Source organism: Trichoplusia ni, chromosome 19 (genome assembly GCF_003590095.1).
Source record: "Trichoplusia ni isolate ovarian cell line Hi5 chromosome 19, tn1, whole genome shotgun sequence".
Taxonomy (NCBI): domain Eukaryota; kingdom Metazoa; phylum Arthropoda; class Insecta; order Lepidoptera; family Noctuidae; genus Trichoplusia; species Trichoplusia ni.
Window position 1 is genome coordinate 4,749,716 of NC_039496.1, and position 11,248 is coordinate 4,760,963.

An 11,248-nucleotide genomic window follows, 5' to 3' on the forward strand; every position below is an offset into this window, starting at 1 on the left:
TTTTTTCTGTTGATATTCGAGGCTTAAAAAAGTACAAAATAATTTTGAATTTCATAATATTTATCGTTTGTTCGTTCACTATATAGCAACTTAGTTGAAAATTTCGCAGTTTAAAATGAGGAATGAAAATAATCTTTCAGTATGAAGTACTTGTGAGTTTATTTGAGTACATGAAACTGTTAATACATAAGAACATTTCTAAAGTACCCTCAGTCCTAAGTAAACTGCGAAATCAGTTTTATGAACTAAAACGAGTACAAATGTAGTTTCTACATTTAGCATGCATACATGTATTATTAATTACTATTATACGTTGAGGAAGCTGGGAATGCGTTAGGGTACAAAAACGCATGTGTAATTGACTTTACTCCATTGAAAAATGAGTTTCTACCTGCCTTATTGTTCACATCGAAGTTCGTAGGTAACATAATTCTCAATACACTATACACGATAACTTAACCTAGCACGACAACTACAGACAAATGATTACAAACATTTTTAGAAAATAATAATAATAATATAGAACCTACCTAATAATCACGAGTAGACCATTTATACAAAAACTTTTTTTTTACTTTTTTTTTAAGTATGATCATAATCACTTACGTCAGTGATAAAATAAAGCACCGTCAAATTATCTAATTAACGATAAATAATATAATAAATGCTGGGTACAATAAAAGGCAAAACACTTCGCAAACCCTGAAACACACAATACATATTTTAAAATCACATAACGCTATGCTACGGGAAGACCAGGCAAATAATATCGGGCAAGCGAAGGATGTATACAAACGCAGGGTAATAACAAAACAGTGTTTAATAGTGCAATGGGCTCGTGTGATCTCGACCCTTCAAAAATTCAATAACTATAGCCTAATTACAACGTATTCGTGTCAAAATATGTGAAGCAGATAATACACCTGTCAAATATCAAATGAATGATATGAGCCATTCGCGAATGATATGAGTCATTCATTCATACATTCAACAGCGCAAACACATAACATTAGTGAATAGCTTTGCGTGTATCTACACTAGGTGCTCGGGATAGGGCGGGTAAATAAATGGCGGACATACTAAAACGAAGCAAATAACACAACAAACCAAACGGAAAAAGTGCATCACGTCAATAATAGAAAAAACATACCTACAATTTTTTATTTTTTCGTTTTTTTTTCTTATCTTTCGTGTAATCTCTAAAAAATGCATTCTATTTTACAGATTATAAGATGATACGTGCGAGTTTTGGAACAGTCCCACGCCCGCGCTGGCCGCGGCCGTTTGAGTATTCCAACGCTCCGGATGCCTCGAGTAAGACACATCCGAAATCTATTCAAATAACAGGTACCAGCTGACATGAATTACGCACTTTCAGCAAAGAAAAATATGTCAAAACACTACTAACATTTTTTCGACTTGCGACTAGTTAAATCAACTCTACTTGACCATTCATCGATTAGTTGTCGTTTTTTGTTATAAAACCTCGATTAGTTCGTCCACGAATGCACTATGTTTTAGTATTATACCCCTATCTATCATCCATCAGACACCGTGCTATTGGTTACAGTACACACTTTTACCTTCTATCAGTTAACTTTCTCGTAATCATATAGCCTGTATATGAAAAGGAAAGTCAATCACAATCGATGTGTAGCCGCCGAAACAGTTACACCTCTACTCGATTATTTATTCGATATTATTTAATCGAGTTTTAGTTTATCGATATTTCAGGTTTTCCGATCGAAGGTTGACTGTGTCGTCGACTACTCAAGCAGCTTAAATACATTTCACATGTAGCGTAACACATTGTTTTCAATAATTCCCTACAGATTTTATTACCTTAAATTTTAGCCAATTCTATAAATTAAATTTTTAATTTTGAATTTCGATTCGATGACAGGATGTCTCCCGAAGAGTTTACTAAATGTGTTAATGAAACGTTTTGATATGAGACGTGACGACCCTGATATGTAGAATAAAACTGATCTACTTTATCTAAAACACTAGATGTATTAACCTCCAGAACTTGTATCAACCACCGACAAGCTACGATGTGTCAATGTTACGGAGCAGTGAGCAAATGGAATGATCATTGAGCGATCAATAGTCTTATTAATCCATACAACTAAGTTGGAATAATATGACTAATTGTTCCATTCGTTTGCTGCTCTGTGTTACGTGAAGAAATGGAAGTATAATTGTAATAGTTTATAAGTAAAATGAGGGTATGTTTTCAAGGATGTTTCACGTCTCTGGTGTGGAGTGTTGCCTGCCTGTTGGCTCGTTCTGGTACTGGACAATGGTATCTAGAGTTGACACACTGTTTTCTGTCATCGCGTGGTCTCAGGGCAGCTATTCTTCAGCGCCAGCGTCTTCAGCGATTGTTTCGCCCGCTTTCTCTTGGGAAATGTTTTGACCTGGAAATTATAGTAATAATAATAGTAAAACTTGACTTACTACATTTTATTGAAGTGATATTAACATTATACCGGTCGAACAAATTTCATAAACAGTATTTGATAAACAGAGCAAGTTAGATACTATTAGTAACGGCTTGCCATACAACAAAAAGCGGATGACGTAGCACGGCGGTTCAGGTTAAGAGCCTGTGAGGATCATCGAGTGTCTATGACTATTACCCTTTTTTCTTTTTTTTTGGCGGGGGAATCCTCATGGACACCCACTCCCTCGGGGGAGGAAATGGGTAGTGTCAGACTTTTACTGACTAAACCTGAACCGCCGTGCTACGTCATCCGCGTTTTTGTGTCGGTGTATGGCAATGCGTTGCAATCCTTCGTACACATGACTGAAGTTTATAACTTACCCTTTTTCGCTGATGAAAGTATGCACTTCTTGCAGCTTATGAAGAAAAAGGAGACACGTTAGAGTTAGGCGTGGAGGGCATGAGGTCCATCGTCTTGCACACCCAGCCCGCGATGTCAACCTTCTCCGCGTCAGCCTTGCGGATCCATTCGTGGTTCTAGAATATTAGAAATATATTTGTAGTTCGGGTGTATGAGGTTGTCGATACGTTTCTTTTTCAGTTTTTCACAGCTAGGAAGCGGGAAAGGTTAAGCTATACGAGGGTTGCGTAATATTATTCTTTAACTTTCAAAAAGTAGCCAAGTGACTAATTGGCCTTGAAACATATTTGTAGTTCGAGTGTATGCAGTAGCTTGTTGCGACGTTTTTTTTAAACCTAGAGCACTTAGGAAGCGGAAGAGTGAGATCTTGAGACATACGGGGGTTACATAATATGATTCTTTAACTTTCAAAAAGTGTCCAAGTGGTCAATTATCCAAATGTCCTAGCTTGAATGAAAGGAGTTTTATTGAATTAATTCAAATACATCATATATGTCAAAAAATAATAATCAAACAAAATACAAGTAAAGTAAATATGTCCACATGGTATGTTCAATATTAATCGGTTACAATAACACCTCAGGTTTAGATGCAGCACTTTGTATTCATGCAACATTGAGCACTGATGCTTTATTTATATTCAATTAGCCCAGTTTTCACTAGACTACATAAGAAGAAAGGATTGTTTTTCGAAACTTATTCTGTATTTCAGTAAACGGAATAGTCTTTACCGCGGTCGGGTGCTTTGTTTTAAACAATAAATTATTACAAAAACATTAGTAAATAGCAGACCATCAGCGTCTTCAAGTCAGCCCGTTCGTCTGGGTTCTTCTTGAGGCAGCGGTCCACGAAGTCCTTGAACTCATCGGAGAAGATCCCGGCCGGCAGCTTCGGGGGCGGCTCGTTCACGATGTAGTCGAGGAGCTCGAATATCGCCATCGGACGCGGGGAGTTTGGCGCCTGGATGACGTCAACAGTTTTGCGATAGAGAATTTAGGTTGAAGGTAAAAAATATGTTGTGCATGTTTACGATGGTCTGGTATACATTAGTTATGAGAGTCCGGCTCACAGACTTGACCGGTTGATAGTCAGAGTTTCGAAATTGGTTCCGTACAAAACGACTTAAAAATTACTGCTCATTTAGTACTTTGTAGTTTGAGAATTAATATAATATGTATAGCTAGACTAGCTTGTATAATATGTATCATGTTAATCAAAATATTTTCAAACTTCATTAACAAAAAATGTTAGTTGCCGGAAGTTAATTTCAGACTCGGATAAAGATCTCACACTGCAATTCCGTATAGGCGTTTTTTTTTTGCTATTCTATCCCACTGTATAGAGAAGACCCAACTACTCTTGTTCTCTAACCAAATACTCTTACTAACATAAAAGATTAAACAGACAAACCTGCCCAGGAGAATGATCCTCATTCTGTCCTCCGAATATCGCCGCCAAGGTCTTCGCGTCAGGCGGCGGGATTGGATACATGCCTATCGCCATCTCCACGAGCGAGAGACCTAGGGACCATATATCTGATTGCACAGAGTAATGGGTCCCTTGGAGTCGCTCCGGCTGTAAACAATATCAACGGTAAGACAATAGACGCCCACTTTTCTTCTTTTCTATAATAATTGTAATGTCCTGATCGGTTTTGGTCGCGGAGGCTAATGCCAATAGACGAGAGCCAGCTGCGCAAGACGTTTTATAGGGCACAAGAGTCTACGTAAATACAGATGCACTCCTGTTCCCTTACTCCCGTAGACCGATGGGACGGTAAGCAGACAGGACAAGAGAGAGACCATGGCAGGACCAAAAGTTTAAATTCATTTCGAAACACTGGATATAAAAATTAAAATTGATTATTTTTGAGTTATTATGCAGATTGCGGTATTTACTTTTAAAATAAATATCGCAATAAATAAGAAAACTACCATACAATTATATTAGATCCAATAAAATATGGCAGAAATCAGATCCACTCCATATCCACAATATCACGTAGCAGTATATCATATCACGTAGTATACCTACACGAAAAATTTCAGCTCAATCGAGAACCGCGGTTCAAATTGCACTAGCAATTTTGATAGCAAAGGAAAAAGAGGAGAAAAATTAAATAAAAGCTCATTTAGTGTTTACAACAATACTTACAGACATATAACTCCTAGTTCCCACAAAGGAGTTAGCCATGGAATCAATCAGCTGTCCCGATACACCGAAATCGCAGATCTTGATCTCGCCGTTGCTGTTCACGAGAATATTGGACGGTTTGACGTCGCGATGCATGATCGCGTGCTTGTCGCGCAAATAGCTCAATCCTTTTAAGACAGCTGATGTTATTGTTCCTAGAAATAATTGGGTTAAGTTAGATTACAATTTTTGATATAAAAAGAACGGCTCAGAACTAAATAATTTAGTACTTGTGTAGCTTGGGGCTTTAAAACATTGTAGTCACATGCACACATTGGACAAAGATTCAGGACTGCAATTCTTGAATCAGACAAATGCTTTTCCTACGCGGGGATCAGACTCACGAGACTTCCCGCACCAAGGCTTGCGTTGCAACTTCAACCAGCTAGCTATCCGTGCAGGAATTAATAAAATCTATTTAAAAAATGCTTAGTCATCGTCGTTCATCCCGATTTGTGTGCATCCACATATGTTTAAGTCTGGATCTGTTTGCGAATTCGATTTGAGTACCCCATCTAACATTAAGATTCCTTACTTGGGTACCTATAGGCTGTTTCGAAAAGACAAATAAGGTTTCGAAATTTTCAATTAACTGGTACCTATTAGTTTACAGGTTCAAATCTGGTTTGGATTGGACGTAACTAATATAAGTCAAAAACTGATTAAGACTTGACTATACCGTCCACTTCAGGCTTTTTGATTACGCTACTAAATTAAATTTATTCCTGCCAGTCGCTTAAAGAGCATTCGTTTGATAAAAGCAGTATTTGCATTGCATAATGATGGTATAAACTGCACTTAATAGATAAAGAACTCGTACAAAACAAATAAACATTCATTGAAAAACATTAAGATAACGAATTATGCAGTCCTTGGTATTTTTGCAATGTGACCCCTACTTTTGCATTGAATTAGGTCTTTGAGCAATGAATACTTCATAAAATCTCAAAGCGAATGCATCATTATCAAACACTTTCCTACAATTATTATACCATGGTACTATCACAATAGATAAGATACCTTTCTAAATAAGATCAATTACCAAAAAATTCAAACATTTTTCATTACCTTATACTTTATATCTCATGAATGTAGATATTATTAGTAATGATAATTAATTATGATGTCATTTACTGTTGTCAATCTTATACAATAGAAGTACTCATAGATAAAAGGTAATCCTTCATGTGAATATTAATTTGTGAGAACATTAAGTTTTCTCACATAATATCCTTTTAAGGTAACTACACTGAGAAATATGAAAACTCTGCCGACGTATTTATAGTCTGTAGGTTCTCCATTTTTCTAGATACTTAAAAAGGTAAACAATATCGATGCGTATTTAATACAAATACCTACATGTAAATGAATAAATGACTAATATATCTCGGGGAATAATTTAATTTAGCAATATTTAATATTTACTAAGATTACTGACCTCTTTTCTATAGACGTATGAATAGACAGTTATTTTTAAAATTAAGGTGCAGAACAAATTGAAAGATTAGGCACGGCACAATATCACGTTTTTGTGCGAACGATTCGCACAAAATCGGGATCGTGTCACCTCATATGTATAATTAGTTTCTGAGAATAAAACATGTTATATGTGAACGGCAGTAGTTTATTAAATATGTAAAATTTTAATTACAGATAAAGAATCATACTATCTGGGAGACTGCTGATTTCAATTCTTCAAGTGGAATATAAATACAACTGAACAAAAACCACATACCTAATATGGATTCAGGAATCCTGCCAGCCTTCTTAAGGATCAAATCAAGCGATCCACCATCCATGTACTCCATACAGATGGAAATCTCCCCGTCGCTGTAGAACGCTCCATAGAAACCGACGATGTGGGCGAAGTTACACTCGTGCAGTACTTTCAACTCCCTTATAATCTGTTTCTTTATGGCCGGCTTTACTTCCAGGTGGATAAGCTTTCGAGCCATTATGAGCCCAGTGGACTTGTGGCGGACTTTCATTACGACGCCTCCGTTGCCTTGACCTAGAAATTTTAAAGGGATCGGTATTGAATTTGAGGTTTATATCAGATTATATATCGATATAGTCAGTCTGAACAGCCTTGCTTCTGAGTGGAGGTTTTTTCACCTTCAGTGAAACAATAAATTTGCACTTAAATCCAATACCTTTTAAGTTACAACTCTTATAAACGTAGAATAGGAATAGGTAGAAGTTTTTCAAAATATTCCATATGTAACAAAGCGAAGATATTTCAACGCGTTGGGTCCGAAACTAGTCGACCTACCCGAAAACATATGAAAGAGTAAACTGCAGTGACAAATAATCACTAATATTTACATGAAAACAAAGACCTGCTAAACTACTTCTATCGAAGGGAAACAACAAATGCCACTTGTGATGACAGGAAATTCCTGTTTGTCTTATAAAACCAGCCTAAACTAAAACAATAGAGATGAATAAGCATGTTGTTTCTCTTGCAGTATACAAATTTTAATAAGATAATACTAAATCTAGGTAATATAGTAATACAGTTATCTGAACAGTGGCAGGAAGCAGGTTTTAATATCATTGTTAAAACACCAAAATATTGTAGATATTATAGTTATGACATTTTTAATCATTAAAGTAAATGTTCTATTCCCAATTTTTTTGAATAAAATATCATAGGATAGTAAAATATAACAACAAATGTAATTTTTTACGAAAACCCAGTCGAAAGTCCACACAATGCGAGTTAGCCAATTAATTACTGCAACAGTTATTCAGATTAAGCTGGCAGGATGAGCTGATACGCATGAGGACTAGTTAGAGCTGGAATAAAGTCTTCACAAGAATATAAACTTGAAAAAATCTAAAAATGAAGGGTGGTTAGAGCTAGCTCTGTATAAAGTGTTCATAAGGATACAAACAATAAAAACAACACATACCCAACTCCCCCAGTTTCTCAAAATCATCATCGCTGAGTTCTCCGATCTTCTCCTTCTGACAGAGGAACACTTCTATCCTGCGCCTCTGAGTGTCATCCATTTCTATTTGCTCCAGCCTCTCTGTCAAAGCCTCAATACTGGTCTTGGACTTCCCAGCTAAGCCCTGCCGCCTTTGAAATTGCAAGAATGATTAAAAATGGAACTAGTAATTCACAGGAAAACTACAAAGGTTTAAATACTGAATGTGCTCTATGCTATAGTTCCCACCTTCCTACAGTATTGTGTGAATGTGTTTCATGGACTGTCATTGTTACTTATAAAACATATATTGTACATATTAATATACCTATTTTGAACAGGAAACCGATTGTTTTGTTATACCTATACAAAATACGAGCTATTTAAGTTGATATATCAAAAAAATTACCAACACAAAAAAAGGCAAATGATTCATTGCTAGGTGACAAAGTAAAGGTTGTTTTGTAAATTATGAATAGAATTACATAGTGCACTTTTTCTAGGACTGCAGGCTTTTTCCTAAACGCCTGCAATCCTAGAAAAAGTGTTAAAACAAGCACAAGAAGACTGGCTTTAGTAAAATCTTTTGTACTTGTAAGATAAAAATGCTAATGATTTAAAAAAGTGTAATTATCATAATTAATGTTTTTGTCTATATTTGTTATTTCAAGATATATGGAATAATTTCAACTTTAATATGGACAAAGTCAAGACATTGGTTTTTACAGTACCCATGTGTCATCATTACATGAAACTGAGCAAAACATTTTAAAATAATAAATCTAGCATAAACAATAAAAAAAACAACGCTGATTAGACACTGGCCATACATCCACATGTGTCAAGCTATAGTCAAATGCTATTGTAAATAAAAATGTTTGTTTTACTTACTCGGTAGCAGTGGCAGACTTCAGCTGTGGTGTCATGTTGGATGGTGTTATGGCTGGAGCCTGATCAATTGACCCTGGTGGCAGGGTCAGGTTCAACTTATTTTTAGACATTTTACTCATCTTGGACAAGTAGGTTTACTGCTTAACCCATGAAACTATCTTGTTTTGTTCGATGGTGGCTAAAACATTCAATTTCATTTCATTGTACTGGCAACATCTTTATTTCTTCTACACTGTGCATATAAAAAATTACGTAGGTTTTTTTTATTGTATCTAACAAGGATGTTTATTTTATGCTTTAAAGTTTTTTAAGGTCAGAAACTAGGTACCATGGTTTAAGCATAATGATAATGATTAAGCCTAGTCAAGGTATCCAAATAACATAAATATTGCATTGCAGTTTTATCATAAACTTACAAAAATGCGTAGTCGTATCCTTTTTTCAATTTATCACACATTTTTGTTACATTATAAAAACATTATGAAAGCTAACGTAACGAATTATTAAATAATAATTAATGACATTTAACGTAGACTTGTAATAACAAAATTTAAACACAGTACAATAAATTCGAATCATTAACAAAAACAACTTCACGATTATTCAGAACGAGATATTTCGACAGCATTATACGCACAATCTGGTCGACTTCGATCAGTAAGTAACTTACTGCAAATACCATTCCAAATACGGTAAAAAATAAAAGTAATTGACACTGCACTAAGCTCTGAGTCAGGGTGAATTATCAGGGTGTAGACGACAAAAATGTACAATCCAACTTACCGAAATAAGATCTCGAACACTGTGTCACTTCATTGCTAAGAAATAGAAATGAGCGCTATCAAATTATAATAAAAATGTTGTAAAAAAATAAAAACAACGTTCAATAAATTAATTATCAACGATCGGAAAACGTTATAGAAAATCGGAAAACGAACTCATACAGATTACGGCTGATATCATTTTGACAGATTACTTTTTTAATGTAGTGGCTATTTGATTATGCAGGTTTGGATGCTTTGTCTTTTTACCTATTGGGTAGACTTACTCCCTTTCATATTTAACACAATGCACTGCGTTGAGATCGTTCTTTTACTTTTTACTTTAGTTTACTCAATAATATATTTAAAAAGTATATTTCAATAGATACATATAATAGTTTATGCTTAATTAAAGACGTAATTGCGTTTTCTGAAAGAACAAAATTTTATTAATATTTCATTACAAAAGTTACTACAAAAACATACAATATTTATTACAGAATAACTTACCTGAAAGAACAAAAAACAACATTTATAGCCTTTACTTCTAAGAAATGATAATATTATATTATAATGTATATTCTTTATATTATATAAGAAATAATTTACTAAAAAGACAAACTGACTCTTCTTCTTAAAATTCAAAAATGACATCGACAAAAAAACAAATAAATAAAAGAGGTGGAATAACACTGTCGTGGCCAGTGATATTCCTTACATCTCCCACCCTCGGAGAGAACATCATTACCATGATGGTTCGGTCAAGAGCTACTCCTCACTGGCGTTAACTTTGTTATATGATAGAAGTTCGACTCCGCCTTCTTATGTCCGACATCAACTTCATAGATGGAATTTGAAATCTTCCTTATTATTTTACATGGGCCAATCCTTAACTCATCCATTTTCTTCCTATTAAGCCGGTTCCCATTTTCTACATATACTCTATCACCCACTTTAAATGTATATTCTTCTCTTTTTAGATCGTATTTTTTTTTATTATAGTTGTGAGACTTTATTGTATTTTCAAATGCTAGTTCTCTGTCTTCCTTGAGATCTTCTACTATGCATCTTTTTTTTAATTCCAGTGGCAAAATATCCATTTTCTCTCCTTCTAAAAGATATTTTGGGGCAAACTTAGTAACTGTATGCTCTGTTTCGTTATATTTTTCCACACATTTTTGTGCAATAGTTGTCCATGCTATTTTCTTGTCCCCTTCATTTATTTTACATCTTATTCTATTGATTAAAGTTTGGTTCAGCCTTTCATTAAGACCATTTGAAAATGGCGCGTCCACAGCAGTAAATACAATTATTATGTTTTCTTTTTTCAAGTAATCTTTAAATTCTTTGGAATTTATTCCAGGATATTGGTCTGTTAATAACATATTTACAGTATAGTTTTGTGTCACTTTTTCCATCAACTTGATAAAATCATTAGAGTTCTGACTTTTTGATGTCAAAATGAATGCATACCGTGTAAAATGATCAACCAAGAGATGTAAATATTTTTTCGTAGACCTTGATCCTCCAAAACCTCCAATTGTGTCAATGGATACAATTTCAAAAGGGCGTGTTGCGGGACCCAAATGTGACATCAAACCAA

General features: G+C 34.8%; 1 protein-coding gene across 1 annotated transcript; it reads right to left on the reverse strand.

Moving 5' to 3' along the window:
• Positions 1 to 402: 402 nt before the first annotated feature.
• Positions 403 to 9,875, reverse strand: LOC113503523 (dual specificity mitogen-activated protein kinase kinase dSOR1). The gene is made up of 9 exons (XM_026885548.1): positions 9,668 to 9,875; positions 8,885 to 9,062; positions 7,976 to 8,145; positions 6,796 to 7,071; positions 5,022 to 5,215; positions 4,278 to 4,442; positions 3,660 to 3,827; positions 2,828 to 2,983; positions 403 to 2,420 (listed from the first exon to the last, which is right to left on the reverse strand). Exons 2-8 carry the CDS (start codon positions 9,001 to 9,003, stop codon positions 2,864 to 2,866), a joined length of 1,212 nt encoding a protein of 403 aa, XP_026741349.1. The 5' UTR covers positions 9,004 to 9,062; positions 9,668 to 9,875; the 3' UTR covers positions 403 to 2,420; positions 2,828 to 2,863.
• Between the last annotated feature and the right edge of the window lie 1,373 nt (positions 9,876 to 11,248).

What these genes read in the sequence shown, in the direction of transcription:
- LOC113503523 (XM_026885548.1), bottom strand. Translation starts at nt 9,003, where the DNA reads ATGAGTAAAATGTCTAAAAATAAGTTGAACCTGACCCTGCCACCAGGG. An exon ending in GATTCCTGAATCCATATTAG is followed by an intron (nt 5,216 to 6,795) that starts GTATGTGGTTTT and finishes AATTATTTCTAG; the next exon opens with GAACAATAACATCAGCTGTC. An exon ending in AGGATCATTCTCCTGGGCAG is followed by an intron (nt 3,828 to 4,277) that starts GTTTGTCTGTTT and finishes GACGTCATCCAG; the next exon opens with GCGCCAAACTCCCCGCGTCC.